The following is a 20,127-nucleotide window of genomic DNA, read 5'->3' as shown; positions in this document are numbered from 1 at the left end:
GTGCACAGGTTGCCTAGCGACTTAGCACACTTTCCCCCACCCTGCAGAAAAAACGGCAGATAGCTTGGACAGATAGGAGCCACAGGAAAAAAGAAGACAGTTTTATTTTCTCCCATTGACCTAGCAACTTATAGATTCTTAACATTTTCTTTTTTTTTTTTTTTTTGGTTTTTCGAGACAGGGTTTCTCTGTATAGCTTTGCGCTTTTCCTGGAACTCACTTGGTAGCCCAGGCTGGCCTCGAACTCACAGAGATCCGCCTGCCTCTGCCTCCCGAGTGCTGGGATTAAAGGCGTGCGCCACCACCGCCCGGCTTAACATTTTCTACTAATCACGTTTAAGACTATAGTTGAGCACATAAGATCCCTCTTCTTAGATATTACCTGAATTTAGCCTTTAGTTAATTCATTTCCCCATTGGTCACTCCCCTTTGGGGTTGCAAATGATAATTAACAGTTATTGCCTCCCTATGTGATTCTTATCACCCCTCTGTTTGACCTTGGAAGCCTGGCTTTGCACTGCTAAGGGAATACTGCTTGTAAGTGTATATATACCAGGACTCCCAGGGCACGAGGGGATGGAGAAGAGAAAAGAGAATGGAAGAACTAGATGGGTAAGAACTTGAGAGGAACAAACTGAGATGGGGAAGAACTAGATTGAAGGGCTACAGGAGAGTACTAGAGGAACAAGATGGAAGCTGAGGAAGGGCCAGATGGGGAAGAACAAGATGAGGAAGAACGAGATGAGGAAAGAGAAGGAGATGGGAGAGGAGATGATATGGGAAAAAACAAGATGGATGAGAACCTAGAAGGGGCAGAACTAGATGAAGGAATTAAGATAGAACCTAGAGGGGACCACAGATAAGTGTAGAGAGAAATCAGGCAAGAAATGAGCTAAATATGAGAGCAGAATATAAGCTTGTAACTGACACAGAATAATAAAGTATATGGACTAAGGAGTTTCGTGTACATAGATTCATTTCTTTATATCAAAGATTAATTATCAGCTGGTTGTAGATTCTTCTCGGACCCTGGGAGGGGACTATCAAGGGGCTGGACCCCCATAGTCCCTGATACTCTTCCAGCTCACAGCTGCCTGTAACGCCAAGATCTGACACCCTCACACAGACATACATGCAGGCAAAATGCCAATGCACATAAAATAAAAATAAATTAATTAAGAGGAAGATACCTGACACCAACCTCTTCCCGAACATGCTGTATGCACATTGATACACATACATGCATGCCAACACACACATACACATTGACACATACATGCATGCCAACACACACACATTGACACATACATGCACACTGACACACGTACATGCACACACATGAAGACATGAAAAGTAAAAGAAGGCTGCAGTATCAGTTCAGCCAGGGCTACACAGAGAAATTCTGTCTCGAAAAAAACCAACCCAAAACAAAAATAACCAATAAAAACCTAAACAAACAGACAAAAAACAAACAAGATCCTAGATTCATGGGCTGGAGAGTTGGCTCAGAGGCTAAAAGCACTGGCTGCTCTTCCAGAGGTCCATGAGTTCAATGCCCAGCAACCACATGGTGGCTCACAATCATCTATAATGAGATAAGGTGCCCTCTTCTGGTGTGCAAGTAGAACACTGTACATTTAAAAAAAAAAAAAAGAAAAGAAAAGAAAAAGAGCCTAGATTCAATCCCCTGTACCAAAAAAAAAAAAAAGGTTTTTTAAACACTTAAATGTATTCAGAGGGAAACCAATCACATTCACAAATCTACAAATAATAATTAGAGAAAATCTAGCAAAATAGTAATAATAAATGAAGCAGACATGTTGACACATGCCTTTAATCCCAGCACTCTGGAGTCAGGGACAAGTAGATCTGAGTTCAAGGTTAGCCTACTCTACAGAACAAGGACAGCCATGGCTACACAGAGAGACCTGAACAATTTCTATGATGAAAGTTAGAAAATATCAATGAAAGATGTCAAAGAGAGCCGGGCGGTGGTGGCGCACGCCTTTAATCCCAGCACTCGGGAGGCAGAGCCAGGCGGATCTCTGCGAGTTCGAGGCCAGCCTGGACTACCAAGTGAGCTCCAGGAAAGGCGCAAAGCTACGCAGAGAAACCCTGTCTCGAAAAACCAAAAAAAAAAAAAAAAAAAAAGATGTCAAAGAGAAACCCCCAAAGTGGAAAGATTTCCTATGTCCGTGGAATGGAAGAATTAATTTGTCAGAATATCCATATTACCCAAGTTATACAAATTCAAATTAATTATCTAACAAAATACCAATAACATTTTAATTAATTAATTAAATTTTTATGTCCATTGGTGTTTTGACTGCATGTGTGTCTGTGTGAGGGTGTCAGGTCCCCTGAAAGTGGAGTTACAGACACTTGTGAGCTGCCATGTAGGTGCTGGGAAATGAACCTGGGTCTTCTGGATGAGCAGTCAGTGCTCTTAACTGCGAAGCCATTTCTCCAGCCCTTTATAGACATTTCTTTATAGAACAGAAAAGGATGCTCAGGGATGAAGAGATGGCTCAGGAGTTAAGAGCCCTTACTGTTCTGGAAGGGGATCTGAGTTTGGTTCCCACTGTCCACATCAGGTGTCCCACTGCCTGGACCTCCAGCTCTAAGGGATCTGATGACATCTTTTGGCCTCCAGGTGAACTTGCACTCACAAGTGTACATACTCACACACACATACACACAGATAAAAATAAAGTAATTCTGTTTGCTTGGTTTTATTTTGTTTTTGTTGTTTTGAGACAGGAGTCCTCTGCATAGTGGTGGTTGTCCTAGAACTCCCTTCTGTACACCAGGCTGGCCTCAAACTCACAGATTCGCCTGCCTCTGCCTGCTGAGTGCTGGGACTAAAGGCGTGCGCCAACACTGCCTAGCATAAGGTAATTTTTTTTTTTTTTTTTTTTTACAGAAAGGAAGGGGGGAACACTCTCAAATTTGAATGGACCCCCAAAGACAAAGGAATCTGAGCAGAAAATGAAAAGCTGAGAGCTGGAGATGGCTCAGAGGTTAAGTGTAGATGAATTTCTAAACTGTCTTATTAAATAAAAAACACAGAGCCAAATATAGGGGTGAAAACCTTAGAGATCGGGGAAATAGGGATAGCCACCAACCCTACCTCTCCAGTTCTGCAGCTTCCAAAAAGTGAGTTACTTCCTGTCTAACCTGTGCCTTTTTTGCCTTGCTGTTCTGCCCTCTCATTGGCTCTTAGCCCAGCTACCTCACTTCCTTGTCACTACCTGTCTGTACAGACCTCAGGTCTCTATGGTTGGTACTGAGATTAAAGGCATATGTCACACACTTGGCTCTGTTCCCAGTGTGACCTTGAACACAGAGACTCTGCCTGCCAAGTGATCGGGGATTAAGGGCGTGTGCTACCACTGCCTGACTTTTGTGTTTACTTAATGGTTTGCTATTTCCTCTGATCTCCAGGCAAACTTTATTTATTAACATACAAATAAAATATCACCACATTTCATCACAAATAAAATATCACCACAGTTAAGAGCACTGGCTGCTCTTCCAGAGGACCTGAGTTCAATACCCAGAAACCACATGGTGGCTCACAACCATCTATAGTGAGATCTGGTGCCCTCTTCTGGCCCGCAGGCATACATGCAGGCAGAACACTGTATACATAATAAATAAAAAGTCTTAGGGGAAAAAAATGAAAAGCTAAGAGGATTATAATACATGATTCAAAACTACGGACCCCGAAGCAGCATGATTCTAGAATAAAAACAATCGTATGGACCAGTGGGCCAAATAGAGAATCCAGAAGTGAATTCGTGTACTCATAGCCAAGTGATTTCTGACAAAGGTAATGAGAATATACCCTGAAGAAGGGCCTTGCCAATAAACAATGTCTTCACTTGCAATTGAGACCCCAGAGTTGAAAGGGTCATGGAGAGAAGCTGAGGGTTAGCACCATGTGGCAGGATCAGAGACCTTGAAGAGAAGCCAACTCCAGGACAATGGGACATCTGTTAAGGACGGTGGCTTGAGCCTACAGGACAAACTGTATGTGCTGAGGGTGGCGGAGCTGGAGAGGAGGGGCCCGAGGCCCTTGGAGTCCAGAAGATCAGGAGTCTATGAGACATCAGACACAGAGCTGTGATTTGATTGACTATGCTCTGGTCCTTCCCTCTTGTAGTAAAAAGTATATAACTTATTTATGATTTTATAGGAGCCCATGACTATTTTATAGAGATCAAACTTTTTTTTTTTTTTTTGAGACAGGGTTTCTCTGTGTAGTTTTGGTGCCTGTCCTGGATCTCGCTCTGTAGCTGAGCAGGCTGTCCTTGAACTCACAGAGATCCACCTGGTTCTGTCTCCCCAGTGCTGGGATTAAAGGCATGCGTCACCACCGCCTGGCAAGATCAAACTTTTAAAGTGTTTAAATTTTTGTTTTTCAAAACAGGGTTTCTCTGTGTAACAGTCCTGGCTGTCCTGGAACTCACTTTGCAGACCAGGCTGGCCTTGAACTCACAGAGATCCACCTGCCTCTATCTCCTGAGTGCTGGGATTAAAGGCGTGCGCCACCACTACCTAACAAGTATTTTAATTCTACTATAGGATTCTTAGTTACACCATGTTTTGTTTTGTAACATCAGCATGGGATCCTGGGAATAAACAAGAGAGGGAAGTTTGTGGTTTGGTAACACTGTGCTGTGTGTTAATGGACAAGCGGTCAGCTGCAGGGTTAGTTCAAGTCATCTTGATACAAACTGGGGTTATCTGGGGAGAGGGAAATTCAATTGAGAAAACCCCAATCACGCAGGCCAATAGGCAAGTCTTTATGGCATTTTCTTGGTTAACGGTTGATGTGAGATGTCCCATCACATCATAGGAATTATCCCCCGAGCAGGTGGCCCTGAGTTCTATAAAGTGAGCTGAACAAGCCATGAAGAGCAAGCCAGTAAGCAGCCTTCCTCTGGGTTCTTCTTCAGTTCCTGCCTCCAGGTTCCTGCCCTGGCTTCCGTTCACAATGGGCTGTGGTTGGGCTGTGTAAGATAAACACACCCTTTCTCCTCCAAACTGCTTTTGAGTGGGTTCGTCACAGCAACACCCCAGCTGCTAAGGAGGCTGAGATGAGAAGATTATTTCAGCGCAGGAGTTTGAATCCAGCCTGGGTAGCAGAGACAATAAAGAAAGAAAGAGAGGGAGAGAGAGAGGGAGAGGGGGAGGGGAGGGGAGGGGGAGGGGGAGGGAGAGAGGGAGAGAGGGAGAGAGGGAGAGAGGGAGAGAGGGAGAGAGGGAGAGAGGGAGGGAGGGAGGAAAAACCTCCCTCACACTAGGTTCGTATCCAGCCCGGTCTGCGCCTGCACGGCTCCTCGGTGACAGGTGCCTCTCTTCCTCCCACTTTTTGCTTATTGGCCCCAGAAGTTGTGCCTGGGACCTTTTGGACCTCATGGAGCCTCCGTTTGTGCCTCCACTTTCCACAGGCGCCTTCCACACTCCCATCGTGTTCAGCAAAGCTCCTGGGCCTGTCCTCAGGAGTCGCCTGCATGGGTGCTCATTCTTTTTACTTCAATGGCAGTGTGACTCGGGGGTGACTGCACAGCATGGTAGGCCTCACCCACACGGTGCACTCAGCCTACAAGGGATTTATTTCTTTACTTTTAAATGATATCGATGTGTGTGTGTGTGTGTGTGTGTGTGTGTGTGTGTGTGTGTGTACCAGGGCACACGTGGATGTTAGAGGACAATTCTTTCCTTACCTGCTGAGTCATCTTGCTGACCTAATCAATTACTTTTATTAATTTTTAAAATTTATAGTGTGTGTGTGTGTGTGAGAGAGAGAGAGAGAGAGAGAAAGAGAGAGAGAGATGGAGACAGAGACAGAGACAGAGAGGAGGAGGAGGAGGTGTCAGATCCCCTGGAGCTGGAGTTACTGGCAGCTGTAGGAACCGATTCTGGGTTCTCTGCAAGAGCAACAAACGCTCTTAACCATTTCTCTACACCACTACCACCCACAGGAATTTATTTTAAAAATTCTTTCTCTTGGTGAGTATGCCTGTAACCTGGTACTTAGGAAGCAAAAGCAGGAGAATTTGGAGTTTGAGGCCAGACTGAGCTACATAGTGAGACCCTGTCTCAGAGAGTACTGACCTAGGATGCATGAGGCCTCACGTTCTCTCACCAGCCCCTTAATAAAAATAAAATAAGTCAAAACTTCTTACCTTACTCCAACCTTTTTTAAAGATGGCCTCTTGCTATATTGTTCAAATTGATCTGCAACTCTGGCCTTCAAGAAATGCTCCTGTCTCAGCCTCCCAAGTAGTTGGCATTTCAGGTGTACGTCAACGTCCCAGATGGCGTCTGTGAACTTGGACAGGAAGCCCCATAGTTCTGCATGCCACTTCTTTCAAATGGGGTAACTGGCCGTCTCCCTGGGTTTTAGAAGCTCCGAGTTGTTTTGGGAAGGGCCCAGCTCCCAGGAAGGGAGCATCAATGGAGACCTCCTTCCCCTCCCCTGTACCCCTCCCCTGTGCCCCCTCCCCCATGCCCCTCCCCTCCCCTGTGCCCCTGCACCTTCACCTGCTGCCTCCCATCCACTTTGCTTTGCCTCTCTTTGCCATCCCCAGCTAAGAGACCAACCAGACCCTGAGGCTCAGCTACAACGGGTCTCTCCCTCACTGCTCTGCCTGTTCATCAGCTCCACTGCCAGACCCAGACCCCAGGAACTGCCTCCCAGGGTCCAGCAACACAGATGAGTGCCCCTCTGCCCAGCCCTCCCGTGAGACACCCCTGTACCCTTCCTCACCTCCCAGAAGCCACGTCCGTCCTTCGTGCTCTGTTGCCTGGGGTAGTAGTTCTGGTTGGTTTGTCTGGAACATTCTTAGTGGTCACGGTAAACTCGAGCCTGGGACGGGGGAGGGAGGGTGTTGATTGGTGGAAGGCACACCTGTCCAGGTGCCCAGGCGGCAAACAAAGAGGCTGTGTTAGAGGAGTTCCAGGCAGGACCTCTGCAGGGTGGACCGAGAGGTGAGGAGCGGAGGAGGGTGCTGAGGAAGGCAGGACTTGGACTTGGGTGGGACCTGCCCGGATGGGGACGGGCAGGGAGGGTGCAGACAGGGCCAGGGACAGAAGCTCATCACCCCTTAAGGGTCTCTTTCTGGGTCTGGGGGCTTCCTGCTTCCTGTGGAGCTGAGCTGAGGAACACAAGGCACTGAGGGGTGGGTATGGGGCATTAGAACTGCCCATGGGGACCAAGTGACAGGGTCACCCCTGAGCAAAATGACTGCTCGGAGCAGCCTAGAGTCCCAGGAGGGTGGCACAGGGATCCCCAGCAAGGGAGAGTTTCTGAAAGGGATTAGGATCCTACCCCCATCCCAACTACTTCTGGGCATGGATGGAATTGAGAAGTTCCAGTCCACACATGCAGCATATAGGCACCACCCAGGTACCGGAGCCTTTGTGGAGAAAGCACACGGACACCCTGGAACCCTCCTGATAACTCCTCACTCACCAGCAACCCCCCTCCCACCCAAGAGCAACCGGCTCTGCCTTAGGCTCGGAAGGCGGAGGACTGGGCGAACCTAGATGTGGGACACAGGCATGGTGCCTGTCACCAAGCAGTTGTCCACCTGTTACCACAGAACCAATGGAGGAACTGGTGGGGCTGCGTGAAGGCTCCTCCGGGAAGCCGGTGGCCCTGCAAGAGCTGTGGGGTCCATGTCCACGCATCCGCCGAGGCATCAGAGGTGAGAGTTCAGTCACCCTTTCCCACCCCCGTCCCCTTCCCCATGAAGTCCCCTTGAGGTGGCCCTGACCCTAGATCCGACATCACTCTCTTCACTTTTGGTTGTGTGCTGAGAACCTGACCATCCTTATTGTTAGGGGGTAGAGAAATCAGGGACCCCAGAAAGTGGCAGAGTTCCAGCCCAGGTGCTGATGCCCACAGCCAGAGAGGGCCAGCGTTCTAGCTTCCAGCGTGGCCAAGGGCGTGCCTGGGGACCTGAAGTGCAGGTGGGCCCCCAAGCCCTGGGGGCCTCACTAGGTCCTTGCTGCCCTTCACGGTTGCGTAGACCCTGATGGGACATCTGTAAGAGGTGTGGTGCCAGGCCCCTTAGTCTCCTCTGCCACCTTGACCAACCTTCTGTAAGGCCCCGGAAGTGGAGGGACAGACCAAAGACACCCACGGTATCACTTTACTTTCTACGTATCCTGCTCAGCCCCTTCCACGCGGCAGAGGCCCTCCTCTTCACCCCAGACTCCACTCCAGGCCCCTAGCTGGCCCTCCCTGCCCAGAGCCTGGGCAGCTCCCAGGGAAGGAGCTGTGACCCCAGTGTCCTGCCCAGGGGGCCTGGAGTGGCTGAAAAAGCGCCTGTTCCGCGTGGGTGAGGACTGGTACTTCCTGATGGCCCTCGGGGTGCTCATGGCTCTCATCAGCTACGCCATGAACTTCGCTATCGGGCGTGTGGTCAGAGGTGAGGCCTCCCCGGCATGGCATGCACACCCCTTCGGGGCAATAGGAATCCTGCATTAGGCTTGGGATGCCAGCTGGACAGCCAGGGGCAGCGGGGTGGGGCAGGGTTGTGGGTAGCCAGGCCTTGAGCTGGTGCTGGCTTTGTATCTCACGGGCTGTGTGACCCTGGCAAGGTTCCTTCCCCTCTCTGGGCCTCAGCCATTCCTCTCGTGCACAATAGGGAAGAGAGCCTGACTAACTTCTGCCTGCTGTCCCCATCTTTCTCCCCTCCCCCCATGCTGCCTGCTCAGTGGGGTACTCACTTCTGGGCTGCCCCGTGAGGTGTCGCACTGTCTTATCCAAGTCCCCACTAGGCCTCCTTTGGTCTTTCAGGGACCCAGGGTTGGGGAGGGCGCAATGACTGGATTCTGGACAGAGGGGAAACTGAGGCTCAGTCAAGTTACTTAGCTAAAGTCCCACAAGTAGGAAGCTGGAAAAATGAGCTATGGACCTAGGGACCAGGTTGCCCTCCCCTGACTGGGTGGCGGTGGGCCCTTCCCTGGTCTGTCAGTGGGCACTGTAGTGTCTGTCCCCAGGCCTGGAGAGGCTCTGGGTGGCTCCCTGACAGCTGGGCATCCCCAGCACACAAGTGGCTGTACAGGGAAGTTGGGGACGGCCACCTGCTCCGGTATCTCTCCTGGACTGTGTACCCTGTAGCCCTCCTGTCCTTCTCCTCCGGCTTCTCACAGAGCATCACACCCTTCTCTGGAGGTGAGTCATGGTCACCTGGCCTCTGGCCAGGCTGCCTTGTCCTGCAGTCCCCATGGGGCCAAATGTTTTCACATCCTGTGAAGCTTCTGAGGAGGGAGGACAGGGAACAGTGACCCCATGTTAGTGCTGAGGACGCAGGCTTGGAAGAGCCAGGCCACCTACCCAAAGTTACTCAGGAGAGGGACAGCAGGGGACCAGGAACATCATTGGCTTGGCTTGACCTCTGTAGGCTCCTCTAGGATAGAAAAAAGTGGTGGTGGTTGGTCACCTGCAGGAACACAGTCCGTGATGTCAGGGCTGGGCTGATGGAGCAGGAGGATCCCCCAAGTGTCGCTGGTGATGCCCAGACAATCCCTGGCTCCCGTCCCTGCTACTGTAGCCTTCAAGGCCCCACTCAGACCCTTGACTGTCTCTCTTGACAGCTGAAGTTACACATCCCGCTCACAGGGTGTGTGAGGTCCTGAGGACGGTGCCAGAGAGTGCTGTGTGCATTGTGGCACTAAGTTTAGTCTGTGCTGGGTATGGGAAGCAGAAGCAGGAGAATGCCTGCCAGTTCCAGGCTACCCTGGGGTGCACAGTGAGACCTTGTTGAGAGAGAGAGAGCCAGGCATACCACCCCGAATGCCTCTGATCTTGCTAAGTACGGTTGGGATAGGTTAGTACTTGGATGAGGAGAGAGAGAGAGAGAGAGAGAGAGAGAGAGAATACATTGTCTTTACTTTGCCCCAGGGTCTGGACTCCCAGAGCTGAAGACCATGCTGTCCGGTGTGGTCTTGGAGGATTACCTAGACATCAAGAACTTTGGGGCCAAGGTGGTGGGCCTCTCCTGCACCCTGGCAACAGGCAGTACCATATTCCTAGGCAAAGTGGTAAGAACAAGGAGAGCCACCCGCCTTCCATCTTTTCCTCCATGCCTCTGAAGCACAGCTCAGTCCCCAAGTGTGACAAGATGCATCTCAGCATGGCCCTGGGCTTTGGGGTTCTCCTAGAACATGGGTGTGAATGAGGATGCCTCTGTCTTTAGGCCAGGCTTGTGGCTCCCATTCCCTGGGGCCTTAAGGAGGAAGAGGAGCAATGGTGGGGGGGAGGGCTCAGCTTCCCCAGGACATGGACCCTCAGCATCGGTGATGCTTTCTCTCCCGCCCCCTGCAGGGCCCCTTCGTGCACCTGAGTGTGATGATTGCTGCTTACCTGGGCCGTGTGCGCACCAAGACCATCGGGGACTCTGAGGTGAGGTGTGCAAGAAAGAGCCCCTTTGAGACTAGAAGGGGGACGGAGCTGGTTCTGAACGCAGAGTTCTGTGTTCCCCAGAACAAGGCCAAGGAAATTGAAATGCTGGCGGCTGCAGCCGCGGTGGGCGTGGCCACAGTCTTCGCAGCCCCCTTCAGTGGTGAGAGCTCCGCGCCCCCTCCACCTTGTAGCTCCCTCTGGCCCTGAACTCCCTGGCGGGCCCGGGGCGCCATGTGTCATCACCCCCGCCCCCCCCCCCCGGCCCCGCCACAAGCTGACTCCTGATCCTGGCGTGTGCACAGCCATGTGTACACCCACCCCGGTGGGGGGGTATCCAGGTCTGTAGACCCCCTTTGAACTCATGTGGGTTTGAAGCCTAGCCCCTACCCTGTGGCCCTGGCCAGTGAGGTCACTACTCTGAGCCTGGTTCTAGGGCTGGGAGGACAGAAATCCTCACAGTCCCACCAGATAGGTGGGGTGGGGACATGTGGGCCTTCTTGGCTTGAGCCAAGGACAAAGGCAATAGAGCCTTTGGCTGTCCAGGCAGCCAGACAGCAGGTCTGGGAGGGTCAGGGAGAATGTGACCCCCACATCCTGCAGCCAGGGGATAGGGGTCCTTCTGAGCTGTGTGTCCCCTAGGTGTCCTGTTCAGCATTGAGGTCATGTCCTCTCACTTCTCCGTCTGGAATTACTGGAGGGGCTTCTTCGCTGCCACCTGCGGGGCCTTCATGTTCCGCCTCCTGGCGGTCTTCAACAGTGAGCAGGGTGAGCCCCGAATGGGGACCTCGTCTCCACCCTTCCTCTGCTGTGACTCCACACCCCGTCATCTTCTCCTTCCCCTCTCCACCCACCCTTCCTTCCCCTTTTTCCTCCTTCTCCACCACCTTGGTTTCCGGAGCATCTGGCCATAAAGTCTAGCCCTGGGTTTGAATGCTTACCTGTACTAAGAAAACTTGAGAGTGGAGAGAGAGAGAGAGAGAGAGAGAGAGAGAGAGAGAGAGAGAGAGAGAGAGAGAAAGAACTTGTGTGCATGTGCACACCCATATGTTTGTGAATCAATTTGCTTGTTGTGGTTCTGGGTAACACTGGAGGGATGTTCTCTGAGCAGAATACACACAACAAGTTGGAAGATACCGAACAGTTCCTCTTGGCAGAAGGAAGTGTGACAGGACAGGAGACCTCTCGATTCTCCACGAGGTCTTTGAGGGGACACTATAAGTGACTCCTTTGACCTTGATGTTTTAACTATCCTGTCCCAAAACTGTTTCTCCCAAGAGCAGTGGATGAATCCTGCTGGATGGACCTGGTCCATTCTTGGTCACCAAATTGTTACCAGAGCATACACATAATGTATGCTCTGTGCCCAAACACTCCCCCACCTCAAGAGAAAATAACATGATAGATACAGAAATGGAAAAATGAGTTGACTTATATTTTTGGTCAAAATTACAGAAGGGTCACAACTCAGGGAGAAGGTAAGACAGGCCTGAGGACACATGCATATGTAGAGAATCGTTCTGATGTGTCGAGAATTCCTGCTACCGAGTCTCCCTGTCAGATGCTGAGTTTTCTTGGGGATTTTCTTCCTTCCTTCCTTCCTTCCTTCCTTCCTTCCTTCCTTCCTTCCTTCCTTCCTTCCTTCCTTCCTTTCTGGTTTTTCGAGACAGGGTTTCTCTGTGTAGCTTTGGAACCTGTCCTGGAATTTGCTCTGTAAACCAGGCTGACCTTGAACTCAGAGAGACCTAACTGGGATTAAAAACGTGTGTCACCACCACCCAGCCCTTCTTGGGGAATCTTGGTTACTAGACCTTCGTCCTTGCTGGACAGAAGGGGACCGGCAGTGTGGGCCGGGAGAAAGATTCTAACGGGGGCAAGCTATGGCTGGCTGAATGGTAAGCTCAGGTTGTCAGGTCCTCAAAGCCGGAGACATTTGATCTCGGGGCGTTGTGCTACCTCCCTCGTATGAGGAATTCTGGGAGACATGTTGGGTGGGGAGGAGTGTGACCTCAGACCCCCCACTCCCACCCTCCCCCAGAGACCATCACCTCCATCTACAAGACCCGTTTCCGAGTGGATGTACCCTTTGACCTGCCTGAAATCTTCTTCTTTGTGGCCCTGGGGTAAGTGGAGTCTCAGGCCCTGACAGCCCAGCTGGGCTGCCCCAGGCATGATCTGGGGCAACTCTGGATTCACCCTCACCGCCGCCTCCAGGGCCATCTGCGGCGTCCTGAGCTGCGCTTACCTGTTCTGTCAGCGGACTTTTCTCCGCTTCATCAAGACAAATCCGTACACCTCCAAACTGCTGGCTACCAGGTGGGTGCAGGCCTGCAGGGGGCGCCCACTCCCAACCCTCCGTAGAAAGCCCCCCCCCCCCCCCGGAGTTAGTATCTTACCCGTACGTCCCTACGCCCTACGGAACACCTCACTCACAGTGTCCGTATCCTCACCAGTACCCAACCTGCCAAGTCTCACAGCTCTTACCCCACTTACTGGAAACCAGTCCCATCATGGAACCCCTCCCATCAGTCATGGTCTCTCTCCTCCCTGAACCTCCTGTCTCCCATCTTGGGGTTCCTTTCCCCCCTCCTGACCTCACAAGGTCAATCCCTGCCCTGACCTGGCTAGTCTGTCCCCCTCTGTCCCAAATCCTCACTCTGCCCTCCCCCTTGCCACACCCCTTCTTGGGGCTCCTCCACTCATTTCTGGAGGGGTCTGTCAGTATCTCTGCCCCTGCCCTCCCCCATAGTTCTTTCCCCATTGTGACCCTGGTGTTGTGGGCTTGCCTCTGATAAGGAGCTGTGATGCTCCCCCACATTGGGCGGGGGGAGAGGGGAGGCAAACTGGAACTCCCTTTCTCTCCCAGCAAGCCCTTGTACGCAGCTCTGGCCTCCCTGATCCTGGCCTCCGTCACCTATCCGCCTGGTGTGGGCCGATTCATGGCTTCCCGGGTAAGGGGCACTGAGCTAGGGGGTGGGTGGTGAGCCCCGTTTGGCATCTCCTCTGTGTACATCATCTCATTCATCCCCCACAACTTTCCAAGGAAGATTCCTATGGGTCATTTTTCAGAGGACGAGGTTGTAGCTCAGCAATGGCAGAGCTGTCCTCAGGGTCCCCAGCTGGGAAGGGGTAGAGTAGTTGAGGCTCAGGTGGGTGAGGGGACAGACAGGGACATGCTGACCTGCCACTCCCTCCCTCTGTCCCAGCTGTCCATGGCGGAGCATCTGCACTCTCTCTTTGACAACAACTCTTGGGCGTTGATGACCCGGAACTCGTCCCCACCCTGGCCAGCGGAGCCAGACCCCCAGAACCTGTGGCTGGAATGGTACCACCCACGATTCACCATCTTTGGGACTCTGGCCTTCTTCCTGGTCATGAAGGTGGGTCCCTTCTGTCTGCAGATCTGGGGTGGGATGGGGCTGATTCCACAGCTGGACCCTGGAGCTCTGTCCACTTCCAACCTGATCTGAGCCTGACTCCTACACAAGGAGTGTAGTTCTGCTCCTACCCAAGTCACATCGGCTTTCCCAGCCTCGGATTCCTCTTTTATTTTTAACTCAGTTTCTTTACCTTTGCCATGAAGTAGGGCTGAGGAGATGTCTCCGTTAATAGAGTGTTGGCCTCAAAAGCGCGAGGCCCTGAGGCCCATTCTTGGCGCCCACATGAAAAGGTGGACGTGGTGGCACACCTCTAAACCCAGCACTGGAGAGGTGGGCTCTGGGGGATCCTTAGGGCTTGTTGCTTATCTGCCTAACCTGATGGATAAGCTCCCGGCCAGTGAGAGGCTCTGTCTCAAAGGAGATGAGCAGCTTTCTGAGCATGACATCTGAGCTTGTCCTCTGACCTCCACGCATATACACACGTACAAATTTGCACACATGTTTTTAAAAAAAGAAGCGATGGAGTAGTTACTCTTTCTACCCAAAGGGCAGGCTAAGGGTGAGAAAGTGATCGACTTGGCATGTGCCAAGCACACAGTGGGCACTTTCCTAGGGCTTGGTTACTTCGACGTTCGCTGTTGTCTGTAACTCCAGACGGTGCTTCAGGCATCGCTTCCTCTGGGAACTTTCCACGTCCATCCAGTTCCTCCTTTGTTCACTCCTGACCCTATTGCCTGTAACTCCTGCCCTCTGGTCCCTTCTCCCGTCCCTGGCATAGTTCTGGATGCTGATTCTGGCCACCACGATACCCATGCCTGCTGGGTACTTCATGCCCATATTCATCATTGGTGAGTCTGAATTCCAGAATTCCAGGGAGATTCAGGGGCATGGGGCATAACCGTGGTTCCCGCACACCATCTTCCTCCCAGGGTGGTACTGAATATGGGGCAGAGTTCGAGGGTCTTGGGGGTCTGGTCAGCCTGACTGCCCCTTCACTCTGAGTCTGTGGCAGGAGCTGCCATCGGGCGCCTCTTAGGAGAGGCCCTGTCTGTCGCCTTCCCAGAGGGCATCGTGGCTGGAGGTGAGGTCAACCCCATCATGCCTGGAGGCTATGCTCTGGCAGGTGAGTGGACCTGGGCTCAGCAAGTAGGAAGACCCCATGGGCTCGAATATGGCTGAAGGGGCTGATGTTTGTCTACAGCATGGAGTGAACTATACAATGTGCCTCCCACTCCCCGGGCCCCATCCTTCTCTGAACCTCCCAGTTCTCTCTTAGCTCTGTCTCCCCCCCCCCCCGCCCCGTTCCCTACACCCTCTGTATCCCCCTTTTCTTGCCATGCCTGGGCATTTCTAGAAGTTTCCAGTATGTGCCCTCTGGATATTGCTGACACTAGCCACGGTCACGCTGTGCCCACCTTACCACCTGGCTCCTGGCCTGAGTCACCCACCGTGGTTCCATTCCTGCAGGTGCGGCTGCCTTCTCGGGGGCGGTGACCCACACCATCTCCACGGCGCTGTTGGCCTTTGAGCTGACTGGCCAGATTGTTCACGCTCTGCCCGTGCTGATGGCAGTGCTGGCGGCCAACGCTGTCTCCCAGAACTGTCAGCCCTCTTTCTATGATGGCACCATCATGGCCAAGAAACTGCCATACCTGCCGTGGATTCGCGGCCGCAAGATTGGGTGAGCCTCGGGTTGGCTTATGGGGTGTCCAGGATGGTCTGGGAGTTAAGGGACCTCCCCCCAAAAATCACTTCAGCTGTTCTCAGGCCACTCTCTGGCCAACAATCTCCTCAGAGCCTCATGTGCTTGGAGAGGAAGTTGGGGTTCAGACAGGTGTCTGTCTTGCTTCAGCTCACATGGAGCTTGAACGCTGCTAAGTGAGGCTTCTCTCTTGCTTCTCTTGCTCTGCTCTCTAAGCTGGGCGGTCAGGAGCTGGGATGCAGATGGGGTCTGAGGCCCTCCCGCCACCAGACCGCAGCCAGGGTCCCAAAGCAGCAGGCTCAAGGTCCTTTGTGTCCTGGGTCGAGCTCTGAGCTCATGCAAGCTGCCATCTAGCTCCAAACCCGGTACCTCGGCTGTCACGTGGGTGGGACTTTTCTCATGTTCTCGAAGACTAAAATTCTCTCAGGTGTGAAAAGCCAACAAAACCAAAAGAAATTCTCTAGGGCAGAATTCTGCTAGGTGATGCAGCCCCCAGTGAAGCTGGTGCTGGCAGCTGAGGGTGAAGAATGTGCCCACCAGGAAGCCGGTCTCTATGTTTCTTCCCAGTGCAGGGTCCTACATGACACTCACTCTAGGAACCCTTCAGTCCCTGACATTTTGCACGTAGAAACCAAAAGGATTTGTTGCTTTTCTCCTTGGTACAATAAAACACCTGAGAAAATCAACTTCATGAGGGAAGGCTTTATTCCGGCTCACAGTTTGAGAGTGCAGTCCATCATGGCGGGGGAAGGCGTGGCGGCAGGAATGTGAGACAGCTGGTCATATGTCATCCACATCGGGGAAACAGAGAGAGATGGTCGCTGGTGCTCAGCTCACTTTTTCCTTTGTATTAAGTTCAGTACCATCGCTCACGGGATAGTTCTGCCCACGTTTAGGATAGGTCTTCCTACCTCAGCTGACATGGTCTAGAAACTCTTTTGCTGAGGCCTCGTGATTCTAGATCTTGTTAGGTTGTAAATAAATATTATCACACTTGGGTCCTTCCCAGCAAGGTTCCCTGCCTCTTCCTGAGGACCAGTACTGCCAGGCAGGGTCTGATGCTTGCCTCCCTCTGCCCACAGCTCCTACCCGGTGACTGTGGAACACTTCATGAACTGTAGCCTCACCACACTGGCCAAGGACATGCCCCTGGAGGAGGTGGTCAAGGCTGTGACCTCCACAGATGTGGCTCAGTACCCCTTGGTGGAGACCAGAGGTACTCAGCTGGGATGGGGGAGGGTGCCTGGGAGGATGGGTGGGGATTCCCTCTGAGTCTTAAGGGCAGCGAGGGTAAGCAGGGAATTGGATCTGCCTCTGAATCTAGGCTCTGCCGTGTGACCTGGGAAAAGTCACTTAGCTTCTCTTGTGCTTTGGTTTATTCATGGATGAAATGGACATGATAACCAGGCTACCTTCTAGGTTTGTGTCATGTTTAGAGATGAGAAGGAGCTGGTAAAGCAGCCTAGGAACGGCTCCCGGGATTCTAGTCAAAGATGATGCAGCCATTCACAGCTGCCAAATAGCCATGTCTAAAATTGAATTTCTGTAGACAGGAGGGAAACCCCTCTGTGCCTCTCAGCTTGTGCTTCATCTGTAAACGGGTGATAAGTGTCCTAAGAGGCAGGAAGTTCTGTAAATTTCCTCTGAGACATAAGAACACCCAGCATGAGGCTGAAGAGAGAGCACCTTGGTCAAGAGCATCGCTGTTCATGAAGGACCTGACCTTGGTTCCCAGAACTCTCGTGGCAACTTACATTTGTGCTTAACTCTAGTTCTGGGAATGCTGGCACCCTCTTCTGGCCTCTGTGGGGACCAGGCACACAGTATACACAGTACACATACACATACACACACACACACACACACACACACACACACACACAAACACTGATGCACATAAAATAACTAAGTCTTGCCAGGCGGTGGTGGCGCTCCCAGCACTCACGAGGCAGAGGCAGGCGGATCTCTGTGAGTTCGAGGCCAGCCTGGTCTACAAAGTGAGTTCCAGGAAAGGCACAAAGCTACACAGAGAAACCCTGTCTCAAAGAAAAAAACAAAAACAAAACAAAAAAAAACTAAGTCTTTAAAACAAGCACCCAGCATATTCTTGGCACATAGTAGGTGCTAAGATAATGTGACTTCTGCATTCATAACATGTCCCTCCCTCTGCATTTCCTAGAGTCTCAGACCCTGGTGGGCATTGTAAAAAGGACCGACTTGGTGCAAGCCCTCCAGACTGAGCCAGCTTCCTGGGCTCCAGGCCAACAGGTGGGTCCCCCTGCCAGGTGTGGGGACAGGGTGGGGGTGTGAGCAGGGCTATGAAGGAAGAGAGGAGTTTAGAGAGCAGGAGCCTGGGAACTGTAGGCTGGCTCAGGTCTCCATTATCTTCCTCCCATTCCCAGTGCCTTCTCCAGGACATCTTGGCTAGTGGCTGCCCCACACAGCCAGTGACCCTGCAATTGTCCCCAGAGACCTCCCTGTATCAGGTAAGGGAGAGTTAGAAAAAGTGGGTGGAGAGGGAGGGCCTCACAGGGGAATTCGGGCTCCACCTCCTCCCGCTGTGCAGTGTTTTACACACACACACACACACACACACACACACACACACACACACACACACACACACACCACTCGCGAACGTGCAGGCACACGTGCATGCTTCTCACCTGCAGATGTGCACAGCAGCCCCAGCCTGTGAGTTCCTCACCACCAGGGTTGCTGAGGCAATGCAGAGGAGACAGGGAAGCGAGAGAGCGTGGGAAACACGTGCTTCTGGGTAGAAACAGTGTTAGTAAGAAGCATCCCATGGAGCTGAAGAGATGGCTCAGCTTTAGGAACACTGGCTGCTCTTCAGAGGACACAGGTTCAATTCCCAACAACCACATGGCGGCTCACAGCTGTCTATAACTCCAATCCTACTGGATTCAACGCCCTCTTCTGGCCCCTAGGGACACTGCACTCACGTGGTACGGAGGCATACATGCAGGCAAATACCCATACACATAAAATTATTAAGAAAAAAAAAAAAGAAGAAGAAAAAAAAAAAAAGCTGGGCATGGTGGCACATGCCTTTAATCCCAGCACTTAGGAGGCAGAGGCAGGAGGATCTCTGTGAGTTTGAGGCCAGCCTGGTCTACACAGCAGGTTTGAGACTGCCAGGACTATAGAGAGAGACCCTTTCTGAAAACAACAATTTTTTTTTTTTTTTTAATTTACGCATCACACAGGGATCCTAATTTGAGGACCTTCCCCTTCATCCTGTGTGGCAGCTGGTAGATTACCTAGCTTCTCAGAGCAGGCACTTGTGTGGGGGTGGGGAATGAAGCAGCCTAGGGACCTGGCTCTGGCCCCAAGTTTTCTGCCTGGGCATGACGCCCTAGAGGCTTGGTAACGTGGACCAAAGGATTCCTTCTACCTGAAGCCTTGCTTCTTGCATGGAGTCTGGCTACCACCTAGTGGTCAGACTAGACATTGCAGGCTGGACTCTTCTTCCACTCACCTGGAAGGGAGAAGGGTGGGGACAGGGGTGTTCCCTGACTCCATCATTTCCTGTCAACTTCCCCTCCAGACACACAGCCTCTTTGAGCTGCTGACCCTTCAGACGCTGTTCGTGACATCACGGGGCAGAGCTGTGGGCTCTGTGTCCTGGGTAGAGGTACTAGGGTCTTGAGGGCGGGCAAAGCAGAGGTGGGGGTGGGGGGCACCAACACTTCCCCCTTCAAAGGTTGGGAGCTACGCAGAACTCTGATGTACACCGCTCCTTGGGTTACAGTGGCCACTGAGCCTGCCACTCTCTGGATTCGGTGTCCCTTATGTCATGGGACAGCTCTGAATCTACAGGCTGGACATTGGGGGTGCTCTCGGTGATGGAGGCCAGGGCTGTCTCCATCCTTCCTAACCCGCCCTCCTCCCCCTCAATTCCCTTTTCTCTGCTGTAGCTGAAGAAAGCGATTTCCACCTTGATCAACCCACCAGCCCCCAAGTGAGCCAACCTGGGGCTTGGGAAAAGCACCCGACTGCCTGCTTCCTGAGGCTGCTGCACAAAGCCCCACCCCTCTTCCCTCCCTACCCCGCCCCTCCAGCCCAGCCCAGCCCCTCAGGCAGCTCTACCAGCCCGAACAGGGCTCCCCATTCATTATGGCCCACCCTGAGGGGACAAAGGAAAGAAAAAAATCTCACCCTGGTGGATGTGCCTTCTGAGATTATCTATTCCCAGCAGTAACTCCTGAGAAAAATAAAGCTGAGGCCCCGGGCCACTGTTCACTCCTGTTATCCCTCCCTCAAGAGTGCATTTGGCCCCTTGGGTTCTAGTGTTGGCCTAGGTTAAGCTCTTGGGGCATCTGGTGCCCACAAGGGCATCACAGGCTGGGCCCGGGGCACTTCAGCCTCCACACCTTAGCAGGGAGGTGGAGGGAAGAGAAGGTCCCTACTAGGTCTTAGGACACTTGGCCTCATGTATAACAGGAACTTAGGGGTGAGGTTCTGCCTTCCAGACTCAGTTTCCCTGGCTGTGGTTCCAGTGGTAAAGTGGGGTCTCTGGGTGTGGCTTTTGGGGGACAAGAAGATACCCTGGGCCTCCTTCTTCAAGGCCTCTCAGGAGTTTGTGTGTTGGAGATGAGTCTCCC

At 52.3% G+C, this 20,127-nt stretch overlaps 1 protein-coding gene across 5 annotated transcripts; it reads left to right on the top strand.

Moving 5' to 3' along the window:
* Positions 1–6,877: 6,877 nt before the first annotated feature.
* LOC102910320 (chloride channel protein ClC-Ka) lies at positions 6,878–19,773 on the top strand. 5 transcript variants are annotated; one of them, XM_042272631.2, is made up of 20 exons: positions 6,878–6,999; positions 7,614–7,718; positions 8,316–8,444; positions 9,065–9,193; positions 9,923–10,062; positions 10,346–10,423; positions 10,505–10,583; positions 11,063–11,188; positions 12,459–12,543; positions 12,635–12,736; positions 13,287–13,371; positions 13,627–13,800; positions 14,579–14,648; positions 14,813–14,923; positions 15,268–15,481; positions 16,585–16,718; positions 17,682–17,770; positions 17,905–17,988; positions 19,071–19,157; positions 19,441–19,773. In XM_042272631.2, the coding sequence occupies exons 2-20, from the start codon at positions 7,619–7,621 to the stop codon at positions 19,486–19,488; spliced, it is 2,064 nt and encodes a 687-aa protein (XP_042128565.2). In that variant the 5' UTR covers positions 6,878–6,999; positions 7,614–7,618; the 3' UTR covers positions 19,489–19,773. The 5 variants fall into 5 exon arrangements, with proteins under 5 accessions (XP_042128565.2, XP_076421714.1, XP_076421717.1 ...); XM_076565599.1 differs by having other exon boundaries at positions 8,190–8,444; positions 19,441–19,764; XM_076565602.1 differs by lacking the exon at positions 9,065–9,193 and having other exon boundaries at positions 19,441–19,596.
* Positions 19,774–20,127: the final 354 nt, after the last annotated feature.

This window comes from Peromyscus maniculatus, chromosome 2 (genome assembly GCF_049852395.1).
Source record: "Peromyscus maniculatus bairdii isolate BWxNUB_F1_BW_parent chromosome 2, HU_Pman_BW_mat_3.1, whole genome shotgun sequence".
NCBI lineage: Eukaryota > Metazoa > Chordata > Mammalia > Rodentia > Cricetidae > Peromyscus > Peromyscus maniculatus.
Note: the sequence above shows the minus strand (reverse complement) of the source record. Positions and strands in the feature narration are given on the sequence as shown.